We start from the raw sequence: 21067 nt of genomic DNA, 5'->3' as shown, positions 1-21067 counted from the left end.
GTGGCATTTTTTTTTCAGTTTTACAAATAAAGAAATGGACTTATAGATCAATTGTTGAATCTCAGGTTTTGGAATCCAATTTAAACAATATCAGCATATAAATGGTAGGGGTTTTTTTAATTCCCCTTGGGACTTGTTTTTTTAATTTTTTTAATTTTTTTAAAATCATTATTTCAAATTATAGTTGACATACAATATTATATTAGTTTCAGTTTTAATTGATTAGACATTATATAACTTACTAAGTGATCATCTTGATAAATTTAGTACTTATCTGACACACAAAATTTGTGCTCTGGGGCAGGGGATATCCCTCAGCCCAGCCTGCACCCTCTCCAATCTGGGAACCCTCAGAGGATGTCTGACTACTGATTTAGGCCCAATCTCACAATCCAGTACTGCTAGCTCCCAACCTCCTGTCTGCCTGATTGCCCCTAACTGCTTCTACTTGCCAGCCTCATCACCCCCTAACCATTCCCGTGCCAGCCTGATCGACGTCTAACTGCTCCCCTGCCAACCCAGTTGCCCCCAACTGCCCTCCCCTGCTGGCCTGATCACTCCCAACTGCCCTCCTCTGCCAGCACAATTGCTCCCCACTGCCCTCTCCTGCTAGCCTGATTGCCCCCACTGCCCTTCCCTGCTGGCCCAGTTGCCCCAAAATGCCCTCCCTGTAGGCCTGGTCACTCCTAACTGCCCTCCCCTCCTGACCCAGTCACCCCTAACTGCTCTCCCCTGCTGACGTGGTCCCCCACAACTGCCCTCCTTCCCCCTGCAAGCATGATCCCCCCCAACTGCTTTCCCTTCCCTGCCAGCCCAGTCACCCCCAAATGCCCTTCCCTGCTGGCCATCTTGTGGTGGCCATCTTGTGACCACATAGGGGCAGCCATCTTGTTGCCACATGGGTGGCCATCTTGTGTGAGAGCATGGTGGTCAATTTGCATATTACCTCTTTATTATATGGGATTATTGACGATACTGGAGGCCCAGTGCCCTCTCGCACTTCGGGACCCCTCGAGGGATGTCTACCTGCTAGCTTGTGGCTGGATGGCCTTCTGCTGATGCACAGCCTGCTGCTTGAGTTTTAGCAGCTGCTGCATGTGCATGGGGTAGGCCACCACAGTCTGTCCTGTGAACACCATCGAGTGGGTGAGTCAAGAATGGAGGCAGGCTCACCCTGAGTTCCCTGTGCTTCCCTGAGTCACTGAGTTGTTCAAACTGACTGCTTTCTATAGAGAAAGGCACCGGGGTCAGGCCTAAACCAGCAGTTGGACATCCCCCAAGTGATGTAGCAGTGTGCCAAGTGGCAGGCAGGCAGGGAGGAGCCCAAATCAGGGTTGGGTACCATGCCACCCATGCTCATCATGGCCTGCTACACGTGTTGCCACAGCTTGATAGTGCTACCACAGAGTCAGGAGAGGCTCCTGCCATGGCAGCTGTGCTCGCAACCATGAGCCCAACTTCTGGCTGAGTGGTGGGAGTGCACTGACCACCAGGGGCCAGCTTATGCATTGAGTGTCTGCCCCTGGGTGGTGAGTGTGCATCATAGTGACCGGTCATTCCACCATAATGGTCGCTTAGGCTTTTATTGTATAGATTCCCTATGCCATATTTTATATCCCTACTAGAGGCCCAATGCACGGATTTTTGCATAGGTGGGGTCCCTCAGCCTGGCCAGTGATCAGTGCTGATTGGGGCCATCTTGCCCAGTCCTGATTGGGGCTAGCCGACCAGGGAGAGGGCCCATGGGAGGTTGTCTAGCCATGGGAGGTTGACTGTGGGAGTAGCTCCTGTGTTGAGCCTGTGCCCCCTGGTGGTCAGTGTGAGTCATAGTTACCAGCTAGTCTTCCAGTCATAAAGGTTGCTTAGGTTTTTATTATATATGTGTAAATGAATATTCTATAAGCACCAATTTGTCCTTCTTAATCCCCTTCACCTTTTTCACCCACTCCCAGAATCTCCCCTCCCATCTGGCAATGCTCAAAATAGTTTCTGTATCTATAATATGTTTCTGTTCTGCTTCTTCATTGATTTTGTTTTTTTAATTCACTTGTTAATTCACTTGGCAATGGTATTTATTGCCATTTTATTGTTCATATTTTATCTCTTCTCTGTCTTCTTCTTTAAGAAGACACTTTAACATTTCATGTAATCCTGGTTTGGTGGTAATGACCTCCTTTAACTTTTCTTGTCTGGGAGGTTATTTATATGTCCTGCAACTGTAAATGATAGTTTTGCTGGGTAAAGTAATCTTGGTTGTAGGCCCTTGCTTTTCATCACTTTGAATATTTCTTGTCAATTCCTGCTAGCCTGCAAAGTTTTTGTTAAGAAATCAGCTTGACAGTCCTTTGGGAGTTTCCTTATATGTAATTAGCTGCTTTTTTCCTCTTGCTGTTTTTAAGATTCTCTCTTTGTCTTTAACCCTTTTTCATTTTAATTATGATTTATCCTGGGCCTCTTTGTATTTATCTTGTTTGGGACTTTCTGCACTTCCTGGACCTATAAGTCTATTTCCTTCACCAAGTTAGGGAAGTTTTTCATCATTATTTTTTCAAATACATTTTCAATTTCTTGCTCTTTCTTCTTCCTTCAGCACCTCCATTATGTGAATGTTGGTACCTTTGAATGTTGGCTCCTTACACTACCTTTATTGTTTTGGAATATTTTTTTTTCTTTTTGTTGTTTTGATTGGGTGTTTTTGCTTCATTATGTTCCAAATCGATGATTTGATTTTCAGCTTTCTCTACTCAATTGTTGATTCCCCTTAATATTAGTCTTCATATTAGTTAGTGTTTCCTTCAGTCCTAACTGTATTTTTTTAATGGTTTCCATGTCCTTCTTTATGGTGTCCATGTCCTTATTTATGCTGCCAAAATTCTCTCTACTTTAATTACTTTTCCTTTAAATTTTTGAGCATCTTTATAACTAGTGTTTTGAATTCTGCATCTAGTAGATTGCTTATCTCCTTGTGTTTAGTTCTTTTTTTTGGAAGTCTGTTCTGTTCTTTTTTGGGGGAGGTGTTTCCCCTTTTTTTGGCAGCCTCCCTGTGTTTGCTTTTATGTATCAGGTAGATCTGTTTCATCTCCTGTGCTTGGTAGAGTGGCCTAATGTAGTAGTTTTCCTGAAGGGTCAAGTGGCACAGCCTTAATCACCCACGTTGGGCACTCCAGGTGCTTCCCCCCACCATATGGCACTTTGATGAGAAGGATTTACCCCTAGGCCAATCAGCTACCAGGACTAGCTGTGACCACCAACCACTGTGGAGATCAGCTCTGCAAGGACCAACCCCACAGAGAAGAACTTACTTCAGCTGGGCTCTGGTGCCCATAAAGTCCACCCCTTGAGTGTATCACTATGAAGTTGGTTGGGTGATGGTGCTTTGACATGGTCTGAAACTGTCCACTGGGTGTTCTGGCTATTGGGCCTCCCGGGAGCTGCAACCCAAGGTCAGCCACCACCTGTGTAATACCTGGGGCCACCAGTCTTGAGCTACAAAGTGATCTTCAGATGGCTTCCACTTGTACTAGGTTTGGAGGTGCCCAGGAGAGGTCAAGCTGTGAACCCTAGCCAGCCACTGCTAGTGTCTGGCTTGGGGTCACTTATCGAGAGGTACAGGGCTTCCTGAGACCAGATGCTGCTTTTAGGAGAAAATTTGGGAAAGTCTAAACTTTAGACTTTAGACTCTAAAGCATGAGCCAAGACAGGCCATTCTTGTGGAAAACCTACTGGAAACATCTTGGGTGGGCTTGGAAGTTGGGTTGGGTGGTGCCTCAGGGAATTACCAGGGAGGCCAAACTGTGATAGCCAGGTTTGGTGGAGACTCAAATATGCTGCTCACCTTCCTGCTCCATGGAGGTAGGACTCATTCAAAGGAACAATGACTTCTGTCTGGGAGAAATATGTCCCCTAGTTTTCACCCTGATGACAAACAATTCAGTTCCTTCTCAAATGTCCCTGATGCCTTTTGAGCTGCTACCCCAGTTCTTGATCTGGAGCTCAAAGGGAGTGAATCAAAGTAAATTCACAAGTAGGCCCTTTAAGAGGATCTGCCTAGGACTCCAAGAGCCCTCTGTCTTATTCAGTCATTATCTTTTTCTTTATGTTTGTTTTTAATCCTCATCTGAGCATAGCTTTCCACTGATTTTTAGAGAGAGTGAAGGGGAGAAAGACAGAAAGAGAAACATCAATGTGAGAGAGACATCAATTGGTTCCCTATCACATGCACCATGACTGGGGCTGGGTATTGAGCCTGCAACCTAGTTATATGCCCTTGACCAGAATTGAACCCCCTTCAATCTGTGGGCTGCAGTGCTAACCACTGGTTTTTACAGCCAGAGTTGTAGAGGTATTTCTCTTCCTGGCACTGGAACCCTTGGCTGGGGATCCTAGTGTGGGCCTATGCTTTTCACAGCTCAGGAGGGAGCTCTACAGCCTAGTTACTCCTCTGAATTTTTACAAGTGGGGGTGGGACAAGCCATTCTGCATATCTGGCCCTCCTACCAGTCCTGATGTGGCTTCTTCTTTAAATCCCTAGTTGTATGACTTTCCTTCAGCTAGATTTCAAGTGTTTTTCTGAATGATGGTTGTTCTTTAGTTTAATTGTAATTTTCATGTGGTTGTGGGAGGAGAAAAGTACCATATTTACCTATGCTGCCATCTTGACCTAAAGTCCATTAATAATTAGATTATTTTGCTTTTTGATATCACCACATTGTTAAGAAATTTTGTTCTATTTGGGGGATAAACATCTATCTTTAAAACTCTTTTCTTTCCCTTCCATCCATGATATGAAGGTAATTCTGCTTACGAAAGAAGAATTGCCACAGATACTCTTCAATATCTTGTTCCAGTCTAAATTGTTGTCTGAGGACTTGCTACATGAGAATCACCTTGGGTGTTAAAGGCAAAAATGCCTAAAACATGTTCTCTACTAAGCTCACTTCAGCAACTGTGGCCCAGGCATCTTATACTGAAACTAGAGGCCCAATGCATAAAATTCATTCACGGGGGGGGGGGGGGGGGGGGGGGGGCGCTTAGCTTAGCCTATGCCCTCTTGCAGTCTGGGAGCTCTCATGCAATGTCCAACTGCTGGCTTAGGTCCAGGGAGTGGGCCTCAGCCAGCAGGAGGACGTCTTTAGCATGGCCAAGAGGTGGGAGAGGCTCCTGCCACCATGGCTAAGCTCTCCAGCATTAGCCCAGCTTCTGGCTGAGTAGTGCTCCCCCTATGGGAGCACACTCACCACCAAAGGGCAGCTTCTGCATTGAACATCTGCCCTCTGGTGGTCAGTGTGCGTCATAGTAACCGGTCATTCTGCTGTCAGTCAATTTGCATGTTAGCTTTTTATTATATAATATGCAAATATTATATAATAAATATTTATTATACATTTATTTCCCACATGATGCACATCATGGCTTGAGAACCACTACTCTAGTGGTGAGAATATTGTATTATATGCTAGTTGTAGGTTTATTTATTTATTTATTTATTTTTTAAATCAATCTTTATTGTTCATATTATTACAAAGGTTCCTCATTTCTTCCACCAGGTTCCCACCCCACCCTCCACCCCCTCCCCACCCCCCATTGTCCTCATCCATAGGTGCACAGTGTCTCTTCCTCCCTCCCTTCTCCCCCCCTCCCATATCACCGACTCTACTACAATGAACCGCTATTATTGTTCATCAGGTTTTTCAATCTCCTTTTGCTGTTGTTGTGGGTTTTTTTTAATTAATAAACTTTTACACTTCTAAGAATAAATTTTAAAATCTAATAATTTTAAACCTTGTTTTTTTTTCTGCCCTGGGAATTGAGAGCAAACTTGTTTACATGTAAACTTGCCCTTAGGCTATCAAAAGGTGTAGCCATTCAAGTGTAAATGGACACTTTGTTTAAACATAGCTGCTGGTTGGAATTGGATTACCTGTTCTGGGTGGGAAGGGCTTGTCATTCCCTTTCTCCATTAAAATTAAGGTGTTAGCTTTAAAACCTCTTTTTGGCAAGAGACCTTAAACTTTCAGAACTTTAAATTTTTCAGATAGTAAATCAGTTACTTAGCATTTTCTCAAATCAATAATACCTCCACATGCCCAAGGATACACTTCACACAAAAGACATTTCCAAATAGATCAACCAACCTCATCCAGGCCCCACACAGGGCACTCACAGATCAACATCCCAGCGCTAGTTGTAGGTTAAAGTATTTAAACCTGGAGACTATTAGACTTAGGCAGGCCACATAAACTAACCTAAGCCTGGGTCACTTCACTCAAATCTATGAAAATGAAACTTAAGACCAACCAATCAAAAAGAGTTAACTTGCCTTTCCCAAATAAGGCAACTGCATGAGCTATAGCCAGTCAAATAATTTCTTTGCATTGCTTTGCTTCACTTCAGTGTCTACTCTATAAAAACCTTGCCACTAGCTCTTGTTGGTGAAGCACTCCTAACCACTTCTCTATTCAAATTAAGGTATGATCAAAGAAAATCTTAAAAAATATATTAATGTGCTTCAGTTCATCTTTTAACAATGTCCATACACAATTACATGTGTTTGATAGCATTATATTTCCCAAGTGGTAGCTGGCTGCAACTTTAACTGGGATTTACTTGTCTCTCTCTAGGCTATGTGGCTGATGTTGCAGAATGACGAGCCAGAGGATTTTGTCATAGCTACTGGAGAAGTCCATAGTGTCCGGGAATTTGTAGAGAAGTCATTTTTGCATATTGGAAAAACCATTGTGTAAGTATACCTGAGGCTGATTTTAGGTCATTCATCAAACATTTTCTGGCAGGTTTGTATATATGCTTGCTATTCTACCTTGGTTTTGTGTTTTTCCCTTTTTATTCTCTTGTAAAGCAATGTAGGGAGTTTTAGCATGGAGCAGGGACTTTCTTATTTATCACATATCCAACTCTATTTATTTGAAGTGTTTGTCACTATTTGAACAATCTTTTCAAAATTTCTTTTATCTTTTTTTATATTTTAAATAGTTTTACTTTTGAAAGACTTTAATTTTTTATTATATTTTATACTAGAGGCCTGGTGCACAAAATTTGTGCATGGGGTGGGGGGGTGTCCCTCAGCCCAGCCTGCACCCTCTCCAATCTGGGACCCCTCAAGGGATGTTCGACTGCCCTAAACAGGCAGTCGGACATCCCTCTCACAATCCAGGACTGCTGGCTCCTAACTGCTCACCTGCCTGCCTTCCTGATTGTCCCAACTGCTTCTGCCTGCCAGCCTGATCACCTCCTAACCACTCCCATGCCAGCCTGATTGATGTCTAACTGCTCCCCTGTCAGTCTGTTTGCCCCCAACTTCCTTCTGCTGGCCTGGTCATCCCTAACTGCCCTCCCCTGCAGAGTTGATCGCCTCCAACTGCCCTCCTTTGCAGGCCTGGTGCCTCCCAACTGCCCTCCCATGCTGGCCATCTTGTGGTGGTCATCTTGTGTCTACATGGGGACAGCCATCTTGTGTGTTGGAGTGATGGTCAATCTGCATATTACTCTTTTATTAGATAGGATAGAGGCCTGGTGCATGGGTGGGGGCCAGCAGGTTTGCCCTGAAGGCTGTCCCTGATCAGGGTGGGAGTTCCCTTGGGGTGTGGGGTGGCCTGGGCGAGGGTCTTGTGGTTCTTTGCAGGCTGGCCACACCCCCTGGCGACCCAAGCGGAGGCCCTGGTATCTGGAATTTATTTACCTTCTATAATTGAAACTTTGTAGCCTGGAACAGGGTGAAGTCTCCTGCTTGCTCCAGGGCTGCAGCCATTTCAGTTTTATTTGTTTACCTTCTATAATTGAAACTTTGTGTCTTTGAGTGGAGGCCTGGGCTGGCCAGGGTGTGTAGAAAGCTTGGCTTCCTCTAATGCCAGGGAAACCTAAGTCTCTCATCTGCTCTCTGTGGCTGTAGCCATCTTGGTTGGGGTTAATTTGCATACTCACTCTGATTGGCTGGTGAGCGTGGCTTGTGGTGTAGCAGAGTGATGGTTAATTTGCATATTATTCTTTTATTATGCAGGATATGGTATACTATGATATTACTGTAGTTAATTGTACTCTTACCTGTCAATATGATAATATTACACAATCTTTTTTTTAATACTTTCTATTTACATTTTAAAACTAGAAGCCCAGTGCACGAATTCAGTGCTGGCAATTTCAGCCAATTTGAGCTGGCTGGCTGGAAGGAGGGACTTCAGGATGTTGACCAGCTGTGGGAGGTTTGCTGTGGGAGCACACTGACCACCAGGGGGCAGGTACTGCATTAAGCATCTGCCCCCTGGTGGTCAGTGCATTGTCATAGTGACCAGTTGATCAGTAGAGCAGTCAACCAGTCATAATTGTCACTTATGCTTTCGCATATGTAGATTTTTAAACCCATTGAAAACTTAAAGAAAAGTTTCAGTGCATTACAAACAATCTTCTTTTCTCTGAACCATTGAGAGTAACTTGCCAGCCTGGTGCCCCATCACACAGGACTTTTGTGTGTATTTCCCATAAACACAGGCACTTTCTCACATAAATATAATACAAACATTAAAATCAGGAAATTCACCATGATAAACTGCTACCAACTAACCATCATATCTGATTGGAGTTTTGCCAATTGAGTGAATCCTACACTGTACAGGGTTGGGCAAAAGAGGGTTTACAGTCATGAATACATGAAACAGAGTTTATTCTTATATTAGTATTTCTTAGTTATTGTATTATAAACCTATTTTTGCATATGAAAATGGTCTAGTTTATACTCATTTACTACATTCACTTGTTGCATTAGAAAATTTTGAAGGCAGATTTCTGTTGCAATAGTTGAAAAATTTGTGGGAAACAGTATACATGGAAGATTCTTTTGTGTCAAATTTTTTACTATGGTAAAATATATATATAACAAAATTTATCATTTTAAACATTTTAAATAAGTGTTTTATTTTTTAATTACACTTAAAATTTAATTTTATATTAATGTCAGGTGTACAACATAATGATTAGACATTTATATAATTTTAAGAAGTTACCCCTGATAAGTTTAGTGCATGTCTGACACAGTATATTGTTATTACAATATTATTGACTAAATTTCCTTTACTGTATTTTACATCCCCATGATTGTTTTTATAACTAACAATTTGTACTTCTTAATCCCCTTCACCTTTTCCACCCATCTCTCCAACTCTTCACATCTGGCAACCATCACTTTGTTCTCTGTAATTATGAATTTTTTTGTTTGTTTGTTTCTTCATTCATTTTGTTTTTTAGGTTTCACATAAGTAAGCTTATATGGTATTTGTCTTTCTCTGTCTGACTTATTTCATTTAACATAATACCCTTTAGGTCCTCCATCCATGTTGTCACAAATGGTAATATTACATTTTTATGGCTGACTCATAGTCATTTTATATGTATATCACTTCTTTATTCAGTGCTCTTTCAGTGGGTACTTAAGTTGTTTCCATATCTTGGCTAGTGTAAATAATACTACAGTGAACATAGGAATACATATCTCTTTTCAAATTAGTGTTTTGGATGTCTTTAGATAAATACCCAGAATTGGAATTGCTGGGTCATATGTTAGTTCTATTTTTAATTTTTTAAGGAACCTCTGTGGTGTTTTCCATACCACTGCACCAATTTATAATCCCACTAACAGTGCATGAAGCTTACCTTTTCTCCACTTCCTAACGAATACTTAATGTTTGATGATTTATTGATAATATCCATTCTGACAGATGTGAGGTGGTTTTAGCATACATTTCTTTGATGATTAGTAAAGTTGAGCATCTTTTCAGGTATAGGCCCTCTTTAGAGAAGTGTCTATTCAGGTTCTCTGCTCATTTTTAAATCAGGTTGTGGGTTTTTTTGGTGTTAAGTTGTATGAGTTTCTTATATACGTTATATCCTTATCAGATGTATCATTAACAAATATCTTCTCCCACTCAGTAGGTTATCTTAGTGTTTTGTTGATGTTTTCCTCCCATATTCAAAAAGTTTTTAATGTGATGTAATTCCATTTGGATTTTTTGTTTTTGTTTTTGTTTTGTTTTGTTGTTTCCCTTGCCTGAGGAGAGTTATCAAAATATATATATAACATTGCTAGGAGCAATGTTAAAAAGTGTTTATTGACTTTGTTTTCTTCTAGGAGTTTTATGATTTCAGGACTTCTATTTAAATCTTTAATTCATTGTGAATTTATTCTTGTATATTGTATGAGAAAGTTTTATTTTATAACATGTATCTCTCTAATTTTCCCAGTACCTTTTATTGAATAGACGGTCCTTCCCCCATTGTATATTCTTGCCTCCTTTGTCATAGATTAATTGATCATGTAGGCATGAGTTTATTTCTACACTGCCTATTCTGTTCCACTGTCTATTCTATGCCTGTTTTTAATTTAGTATCATACTGTTTTGATTACTGCAGTATAGTTTGCTATCAGATAGTGTGATGCCTCCAATTTTGTTCTTCTTTCTCAAGATTGCTGTGGGTATTCAGGGTCTTTTGTGGTTCCCTGTGAATTTTAGGATTATTAGCTCTAGTTCTAAGTAAAGTGTCATTGGTATTTTGATAGGGATTACATTGAATCTATGGATTGCTTTCAGTTTTGTGGACATTTTAATGGTGTCATTCTTATAATTCAAGAGCATGGTTGATTCTTCAATTTATTTGTATCTACTTCAGTTTCTTCTTCATTGTCTTATAATTTTCCAAGTACAAAGATCATTTGCTTCAGCAGTTAAACTCATTCCTAGGTATTTTTTATGCAATTTTAAGTGGGATTGTTTTCTAAATTTTCTTTCCGATAGTTCCTTGTTGTTTTTATAAAATGCAATCAAGTTGTGGATTTTAATTTAATTATGTATCCTTGCTACTTTACTGAATTAATTTATTAGTTCTAATAGTTTTTTTGGTGGAGTCGTTAGTGTTGTCTCTGTTATTGTGTCATTTGCAAAACAAACAAACAAACAAAAAAAAAACAATGACAGATTTATTTCTTTTCCAGTTTGGATGAATTTTCTTTTTTTCTTTTTTTAATATACATTTTATTGATTTTTCATAGAAAGGAAGAGAGAGGGATAGAGAGTTAGAAATATCAATGAGAGAGAATCATCGATCAGCTGCCTCTTGCACACCCCCCATTGGGGATGTGCCCGCAACCAAGGTACATGCCCTTGACCGGAATGGAACCCAGGACCTTTCAGTCCGCGGGTCGACGCTCTGTCCACTGAGCCAAACCAGTCCCAGCTGGATGAATTTTCTTTATTTTCTTCTTTGATTGCTGTAACAAGGACTTCCAATACTATGCTAAATATAAGTGGTAAAAGTCGACATTCTTGACTTGTTACTGATCGTTAAAAACAAATGCTCTTAACTTCACCATTGAGTATGAAGTTAGTTGTGGCTTTGACATAATTTACCTTTATTATGTTGAGGTACATTGCCTCTATTCCCACGTTGCTGATATTTTTTTATCATAAATTAATAATTTGTGTATAAGTGTTTGTTCTTCTTTGAATGGTGAAATTCAGCTGTGAAGACTAGGACTTTTGTTTCTTGGGAGATTTTTGGTTACTGATTGAAATTTATTAGTAATTATTGATCTGCTCACATTTTCTTCTTCATTCAGCCTTAGAAGATTATATATTTATAGGATTTTTTTTCCATGTTACATTTGTTAGCATGTAATTGTTCATAGTATTTCCTTATAATTTTTATATTTCTGTGGTGTCAGTTGTCATTATGCTCTTTCACTTGTGTCATTTCTCTGTATATATATTTTTTATAAATCTGGTTAAATGCTTATCAATTACATTCATCTTTTCAAAGAACCAGCTGTTTGTTTCATTCATCTTTTGTATTTTTTTTTTTTTACGTCTATTTTGTTTCTTTCTGTTCTGACCTTTAGTATTTTATACCTTCTACTCACTCTTGGCTTTTCTTTAAAAAAAAAAAAATTAAGTGTAATACTAGATTATTTGGGTTATTTGTTGTTTCTTCCAATACACCTGTATGGCTATTAATTTTTCTCTTTCGCTGTGTCCCATAGATTAGGGGTCCTTGTGTCTTAATTTTCACTTGTCTCAAGGGATCATTTGATATCTCCTTGAACTCATTATTAATCCATTCATTGTTGAATAGTGTGTTATTTATGTTTGTGTGTTTTTAGTTTTGTTATTGAATTGATTTTTAGCATCATAACATTGTTTGGAAAAGATGCTTGAAATTATTTCAATCTTCTTAAATCTGTTGAGAGTTGTTTTGTGGCTTTACACATGGTGTATCCTGGAAAACATTCAGTGTGTGCTTGAAAAGAATGCATGTTCTGCTGCTCTGGGGTGAAATGTCCTAAAATATTGATTAAATCTTTCTGGTCTAAAATGTCATTTAAGGCTATTATTTACTTACTAGAGGCCTGGTACACGAATTCATGCATGGGTGGGGTCCAGCCAACCCCCAACCCCCGTTTGAGTGGGGGAGGGGCTGCAGGTGGTTGGACAGCTGGCTGCAGCCCCTGTCAAACTCCTGGTAGAGGGGGAAATTTCCATATTAGCCTTTTATTATGCAGGATTGATTTTTTTTGTCTGTATGATCTATATATTGATGTCAATGGGTGTTAAAGTCTCTTATTAATACTGTGTTACTGTGGATCCTTCCCTTTACTATTGCCGATATTTGCTTTATATATTTACATACCCTTATATTGGATGTTTACAATGGTTATATCCTCTTTTGGGATAGATGACTTTATCATTAAGAAATGTCCTCCTGTGTATCCTATTATAACCTTTGTTTTAAAGTCTATTTTTTTCTATTTTATTCTAGCTTTCTTTCCTTTCCATTTGCATGATATATCTTTTTTTTTATCCCTTTATTTTCAGTCTGTGTGTATCTTTCTATCTGAAGTTAGTCTCTTATAGGCTGCATATATATGGGTCTTGTTTTCTTATCCATTCAGCCACCTATGTGATTCAGCCACCTAGATTCTAGCATTCAATTCACTTATTTAAAGTAATTATTGATAGGTATGTAGCAATTGACATTTTATCACTTATATTTTTACCTTTCTTCTTCTTAAAGATACCTTTAACATTTCTTATAATACTGGTTTGATGATGATAAACTCCCTTAGCTTTCTCTTATCTTGGAAGCTCTTTTATCTCTCCATCAATTCTAAATGACAGCCTTACTGAATAGAGTAGTCTTGGTTGTGTAGGTCCTTGATTTTTACCAATTTGAATGTTTTGTGTAAATCCTTTCTGGCCTGCAAAGTTTCTGTTGAGAAACCAACTTACAGTCATATGGAAGTAGGTAACTAACTGCTTTTCTCTTACTGCTTTTAAGATTCTTTATTTGTCTTTAACCTTTGGCATTTTGGTTATGATGTGTTTTATGTGAGACTTTTTGGGTTCATCTTGTTTGGAAATCTGTACTTTCTGGTGTTATATGTTTACTTCCTTCATTAAGTTAGGAAACTTTTCAGTTACTATTTCTTTAAATGAGTTTTCAATCTCTTTCTTCTTCTTTTTCTGGTATCTCTCTGATGTAAATGTTGTTATACTTGATGTTGCCCCAGAGGTCCTCTAGACTATCCTCACTTTATAATTTGTTTTTCTTTTTGCTGCCTTGTCTTCCAAATCAGAGTCAATCCTCTACTTTAACTAATTTTCTTTTTATTCCCTCTAATGTATTCTTCATTTCAGTTATTGTATTCTTCATTTCTGACTGGTTCTTTTTTATGGTTTCTATCTCTTTGTTGAAGTTCTCGAGGACATCATCTACTCTTACCTTAAATTTAGTGAGTGTTCTTATAACCAGTGTTTTCAACTCTGTATCTGGTAGATTGCTTGCCTCCATTTGGTTTCATTATTTTTCTGGTGTTTTGTCTTATTCTGTGGGACCCAGTGGCACAGTCTCCCTAGTCTCCTGAGCCAGGTGCTCCAGGGGTATCCTTTGTGTGGGTTATTGTGACTTCTTGTTTTATTTGAACCTTGGTTGCTGTTGGCACATCAGTGGGTGGGATTCATTAACCAGCTGTGAGGATTTTCTGTGACTATAGCAGACAAGCTGTTAGACAGGGGCTGACACCATAGAGTGTGATTCACTTTGCAGGACTCTGGTGTTTGCTAAGTCCATCCTTTGGCTGTGTTGTGTGTGCCATTAATTGGGTGATGCTCTGGTGTGATCTGAACCTGGCCATTGAGTTTGTTAGTTTTGGGGTCTCTTGGTATCCACTGCACTGCACGTCAAGGTCAGTTCCTGCCAGGGCCTGGCTCAGGACCACCTGGTGGGACCTACAAAGTGTTATGCTGGCTTGGGGCTGCCTTCTAGAGATTGTGCCTCAAACTGAGTCCAGCTACCATGATTATGGAGGCTTACAGCTGTTTAGCAAAGAATGCATGGCACACAGAGGCCAGTCACTGCTTTTTAAGGGCTGTGGACCTTTGAGAATTTTAAGGAAGTCCACAGTATAGGTGAAACTAACTCTGTGTAACAGACCCTGAAAGAGTTGGATGGGATAGGGTCTCAAGAAATCACCAGGGTGGGCAATCACTAGGTTATTGGAAACTGTTAAGTTCCAAAAATTGTGATGGATGAATATATAAATTCTTATTTCTTAATGAAATATTCATGCTTATAAAATAAAGACTTTAGCATAATGAAAGTATTTACTGGTATTTTAGGAAGGAGAGAAAAGTATTTATTGGTATATTAGGAAGGAGAGAAAACTGCATGAGCATTTTTTCTCATCAGAATTCTTTTGTTCTTCAGGGACTGAAATTGGACTTCCATTGGCCTCAGGGGAGATCTGGGATCTGGAACTCTGTCATTCTTTCCTACCTTTTTGGCTCTACTGCTTTTGCAGTGCAATCTACATTCCTTTAGCATGTCCCTGTGACAGAGCATGTCGTTGATAGTGTTTCTGAGGACACACCTAACACAGTCAAAGAGGACCACAACCCTTTTTGATAGCTCTCCACTTAAGAGAAATCCTAAGGAAGGATCCTAGCTGTCCCCACTGGGTCCCATGATCACTTCTAGACCAATCACTGAAACCAGGGCATGGGGCATGCTTTGAGGCATGTCCTGTTGTCAGGGAGAGAGAATTCTATGTTTGGAAGAAACAGGGGCCTCCACCAACATGGGAATATTATTTCTCGAATAAAGGCAAAAAAGTGGTACTAGGTAGACAAAATAATATGTTCACTTTAGCCAAGAGTATGCCATGTGCTGCACACCCATTCAGTTTCATTTCAGGGCAGGTGATACTGTTCATGGAGGAGGAAGGAGATATAGTAAAGTACCCTCCAAGGTTGCTCAGCAGTGAGTGGTAGAGCCAGGGTCTACGACTGCATTTCTCTGAAATAAAAGGCCTTCTATATTGTACTTCTCATCCTTCAAATAAAAGGCCTTCTATATTGTACTTCTCATCACCTTAAGCTTTGCAAGGTGATGGCATGCATGCAAACAGTGAAGACACCTTATAAGAAAACAACTGCCCAATTAACCCTGGGCCTGCATGCCTCAGGAAGGAGAAGCCCCAACATAATGCAAAGAGAGCCCAAGATGCTTATCCTTGGCTTTTGAACATCCAAGGCCCAAGTTCTGATGAAAACATGAGATTAGAAGGATCTGTGGAGGATAATTTTCACTACGTGTTGTTTTGGTCTGTCACTGGAAGCATATCCCATCCTGCCCAGTGGCACTGCTCCTAGTTCTAGGAGTCCATCCAATCCTGGAGCCTTTAGCTACAAGAAAGGAGGTAGGACGGGTGTCCACTAATTCACCAGTGTGTCCTCAGTGCTGACAGCAGCTGGCTTGCAATGGGTACTCTATATCTATTCCCTGAGCCCCAATGGAGACTGAAAGGCCGACTGTCAGAACATCCTTCCAGGAGTTTCCAATGTCAACCTAATTTCCCCACTTTAGGTGAGCAGGAACTCCTCTAGCATGGTTCCCTCTCACATGGTGGTGACAGCTCTGGGAAGCCACCGTGCTTCCTATCCCAGGAGCTACTGAGGAGGGATGATAAGGACCTGAGTTGAAACAAAGGCATGGAAATGGAGAGGATAGACTGACCCAAGGAAGACAGAACAGGATTTGGTGAACAGTTGGATATAGAGAGTGAAGAAGAACTTGGTTGGTAGAGCCATCAAGTGAGACAGAAAACTTACTTTCCTGCCATCATTTTCACCTGCTGTATTGTATGTGCTTCAAGGAAGGTGAGAGATACTTTCTCTGAACTTATGGACTTGGGCTAACCTCGTATTGCATGCCTTTCATATTAGACACACTGGTCAATATCTGAACATGCTCACTTAAGCTTTTTCAGATCTGTGGTCACTTCTCATTCCTGCTACTGTTTTGAAAATAATGTCTGTTGTAATTTTCATTGGAAAAGCTTATAAAATGTGTTACCATCTATATACTTATAATTGGCACAAATATTTGCTCTTGAAGTCTTTGACACCATTTAAGTGATTTTTGCTTTGAATTTATCAGAAGATAGCACATTCATTTGAATTTGGGTTAGTGGAAGATACTCAGCCCCACATGCAATCCTGGTGAAAGTTAAGATCATGTTTGACAATAAATTCCCAATTGATCATTAGTATTGAGAAGGTGCCTTCATTACCACAGATGTTTTCTTCTAAGAACATTGCAGGGTGTGTGTTTGCGTGTTCAAAGGAGGGTGCATTGTTGATTTTATTTTCCATTAGTGTTTTGTTTTGCTTTTCTCTTTCTCATTAATTAATTACTAAATCATGTTAAAAGGAAGCACTTTTACAATTAAAGTGATAGTAGCATAAACTAAGCAGGTGAATACTTGTCTTGACTAATTTTCTGTCATTCATCTTGTTAGATTTTGAAAAAAGAGTTGTAAGAGTAGCCGGCAACCATGTAAGAACGACTGTCTACTGCATGGGGTGGAGCCAGACAAGTGAAATAAGGATCATAGTTTGTGGTACTGTATCTACATTTTCAGTAAAAGCAACAAGGGTAATAATTATTATATATATTAAAAGAAACACTTTAGTGTTTCTAAAGTCTTCCTGGCTGACATAATGATATTTGTGTTCATTGTATTCTTTCCCTGATAGGGAAATGTTTTGTGATGGGTAGGATTTCTGAGCTTTGGCCTTGGAGGCTCAGAAGAGGGCTGTGAGAAGAGGAAGCAGTATGTGGAGGTTTGCTATGGATTCTGCATTCCTATGGCTGGGCTCAAGGCTGGGCTAGATTGCACATGGGAAAAGCATATCCTTCTAGTCAGGCATTTCTGAGGAACAAATTTACCCATGATGTACTTCTCAGAGTCTTTAGTGGGTAGTTAGGAGAAGGAAATCATGTGGCCATGCATCTCTCTTTTGGGGATTTCACACCTGAAGGTGTGCACAGGTGAACCCAGCATCTCTTCCTTGACAGAGGATCACGGCATCAGTTCTATGGCCTGGGAGCCCCTGATAGCTCCACCTCTCACGTTCTCAGCTTGTTACCTGTTTCCTTGATGTCCCTACCAAGTGAGTGAAATCTAAGCTGCCAAGTGGTTCCCAGACAGTCATCCGCTAGGTAGATCTGACACTGGAGCTAGGAAATCACACTGTGAGAAGCCTGCAGATAGCCTATTCCTAGTACCATGGGAACTTTTTGGAGATACTCTTCGAAAGTATATACTTAACATTTAGTAATAAAAAGATTTGGTGTTTTCATATAAACTTCAATTTACCATTGAAAGAATTTCCCCCCTCCTCACGCCATCCTTTCTTTCTTCCTTGCTTTGTGCCCTCCTCGTTCTCTCTGGAAATTTAAGCCCTACTATCATTTTATATTTATAACTTCTAAGATACTTGGGATTTTAACCCATAAAAAACAAAACAAAATAAAACAAAAACACAGAATATAATGGCCTACAGTGATGTGGCCCTTTCCTAAGGCAGTGGGTTTTGAATTATTAGCAAGTGCAGAATCTAATTTGAGTCTTGATGTCTTCCGTGTCTTGGAGGCTGAGGTAGTCCTCACTATGTGTCATGTACAATTGATGTTCTCTGCCCACTTCATTTCTCTCTCAAAGCCAAACTCATCTAAGAGAATGAAAGGCCATTCTCTAGTCTTTGAGATGCGTGGGCTCTAACTGGGCGATGATAAGAACACATTCTTTACAAACATATACAAATAGATTGTGTTATTGTGCAACTCTTTTATATCAGTACTGAGGCAATAGCACCAAGATGAAGACTGGAGTGGTATCCATAGAAAGGTAGACTTAAACAAGCCACAGTGGGAGTTATGAAGAAGGAGAGCATTCCAACTGGGTGGAATGGCATGAGAAGAGGCATGAAGGCAGGAGTTATTAAACTGTATGTGGGCAGTGGGCAAGCAAGTAAGCTGGGTTAAACCAGCCTGACCACATTGGTGTGCATGAAGAGATAACTACACCTACTGTACCCTCTGCTTCCCCACACTTATTGTCTAGGTCTTAGCTTAGGCATCCTCCTCTGGCTCACACCTTACCTTCAGCCAAGTCCTGCTGAGTATCCTTGCTGGTCTTCTAATAGCACCTTGTCTACCTTCTGCTATTATTAATACACTCCATCGTGGTGGCCACTGGTCTCACAAGTCTAAGGACCAAGACCATGTCTTGCTTACTCATGCCTGTGTCATTGGCTTCAGCTTAGTTTAGTGCCTAGCACTTAGTAGGTACTCAGTACAGATTTGTGGGAGGGAGAAGGAAGGGGAGTGCATAGATAAAGTTGGCCAAATGGGACGGTACGGACAACAGAAGGCCCTGAACTATGGCTGAGACTCTCATACAGAACTGGAGCACTAGTCCTGAAATCGCCACCTTCCCACCAGAGCCCCTAGTAAGACCTCAATGTATTTTACTCCGTAAAGCAGGAAAAACTCCACTTACATTCTTGGGAGTGGGACATCTCTGCTGAGTTAAAATCTATCAAAATACAGCAGTTCCATAAACACACCTCTTTGCACCAGTGCTGTCTTTTAGAAAGAATGGTAGGTTTTGTGGATAGAGCACGGTTAGGGGTCCATGAAAAACACAGCACAGAAACTCTAGGGCTCATGCAGAAGCTGCCATGTGTTTGAATCCCTTCCACTGCCATTCTTTGCCAAGGAGAACAACCTTTGGTCTTCTTTTCTTTTTCCAACCATTGAGTTAATTACACGAGTCCTTTTTCCTAATAATGAAACATAAGTAGAACTTAAAAGTAGAACCTCTCTAATAGTTTCTCAGTGATCCTGATAGAAAGAAGAAAGCAAGGGAAATATTGGCCAATTGACAACTCTTACAGAAGATGTTTGGGAGGCCTCCCCATAAAATTGACTGTGTCCTCCCTACCTATTCTGCTCATTTCTACCTTGTGAGATATGTGTGTCATCTGAACCCTTCTCCATGTGATCTTTTATAAATTGTTCAGCTCCCTAAACTCCTTTTCACCCGACATGGGAACTACAGATTGGACTTGTCACCTGACTCTGAGTTTGGGGATTTGTCAGCTGACATTTACAAAGGGCCCATTGTATGGAAAGAACAGAAGAAAAGTCCCTATTACTCTAACAAGTAACCTGAATAGTCTTCTACATGAACGGTGTATAATGGATTTAAATTTTAGATTTTTTGTTATAGTTGATTATTTATTAACTGCAATGTAAGAGCCAAAAGCCATCATTTAAAAACAGTTATCATAAAATGAATAAATAAATAAGTAAATAAAGTTATCATTATTAATATTAATGAAATGGAACAAGACTAGGAGCAAATAGAAGCAAAGGAGTTTCCATTCAGTAGTGAGTCAAAAGACCTATACACACCTAAGTTCCATACACACATACACCTTTGCACAATGGTGACTTTTAGAAATTAGAGTAGGTCTTGTGATTCAAACAGTGCTCCCTGAACCTAAAAATTATATCCTATCCTCCTCTCTCCTATTTCACCCCTCACTTCTTTCTAGGAGCAGAAACTCCTGCCTTCTTAGGAAACTCTGGGTTATCCCTCTCTGCCATCAGTTCTTCTTCACAGCTCCTTCCCATCAGTATCTTGACACTCAAATCCAACCATCTTTTTAAAATGTACCCCTCCACAAATACTCATTCACTCCAGACCCTGCCCTTCCCCTTGTCTCTGTTGTGCCAAAATGTAGGAAGAGCTGCCTCTCTTCACTGTCTCCCCACTTACCTCCTTCCTTCTTCCCCTCAGGCCATTCTGTCTCTGCTCCAAGGCCTCCATCAAAGCCACTCTCTAAGGGACCCAAACCCTAGGATCCTGTTTCAGTTCCCTCCATCACCTGGTCTCCAAGACCCTTCTCCCTTGGCAAACACCTCTCACCCATTCTCCTGCAGTCTGCAGTGTGCCTGGCTCTTCCCAGTCAGCTCCTTTATCTGCCTGCAGGGTGACTTCCTCTATGGAGGGTATGGCAGCAGGCATGTCTGTGATTGTTCAGAAGGCAGAGTGGAAGGAGGAGGTGGGGGGCAGGAAGCACTGGGTTTTCAGGGCAGGTGGGCCGATTAGAAACCCTGAGGCAGAGCTGCTGCTTGGTGGGCAGAGTCCTGGCAGGCAATGTGGAGGGAGCAGTTGGGGGGGGGGGCCTTGGTCAGTCAGCCTTCGGTTTGTAACGCTCTGTAATGTTCTTGATGGTAATGAGTTTCTCCCTCATTGTTAGTTTTGTTTTTCCCAGTTAATTTAGCACATAATTTAAATTCCAATCCTTCTACAGGAATTGTCAGAAAACCCAGCAATTTCCTCCCTTCCATCCTCCCTCCTCTCTGCTACTTGAAAAATTCTGTGGCCCTCTCCACCTGCAAATGTATATATGCTCTTCTGCTTGGTCAGTTGTCCTTGCTTACCTGAAGCTAAGTATTTGCTCTACTCTGTTTTTCTGTTCTCTCTGGAAACCCCATTGCACTCTGTTACACTGGCATTTAGCTCCATGTTTCTAAATAACATTTTTATTGCAGCCTCTTTTTCTTTTCCTTCTCTTGCCCCATCCCTCCTTTCTCTTAATATTCTATTGTCACATTATTTTTTTTTCTATTGTTATATTTAAATTTAGGTTAGCTT

General features: G+C 40.6%; 1 protein-coding gene across 1 annotated transcript in view; it reads left to right on the top strand.

The window, feature by feature from the left end:
* Positions 1-21067, top strand: part of GMDS (GDP-mannose 4,6-dehydratase) — a 609262-nt gene that overhangs the window by 489745 nt on the left and 98450 nt on the right. The window contains exon 8 of the mRNA XM_084873318.1: positions 6621-6739. Coding sequence (XP_084729444.1) covers positions 6621-6739 — 119 coding nt within the window. The remainder of the gene's footprint in view (positions 1-6620; positions 6740-21067) is intronic.

The sequence above is a fragment of the Pipistrellus hanaki genome (assembly GCF_964339955.1).
Source record: "Pipistrellus hanaki genome assembly, chromosome: 2".
Classification (NCBI taxonomy): Eukaryota; Metazoa; Chordata; class Mammalia; order Chiroptera; family Vespertilionidae; genus Pipistrellus; species Pipistrellus hanaki.
This window is presented reverse-complemented; position numbering and strand designations above follow the sequence as displayed.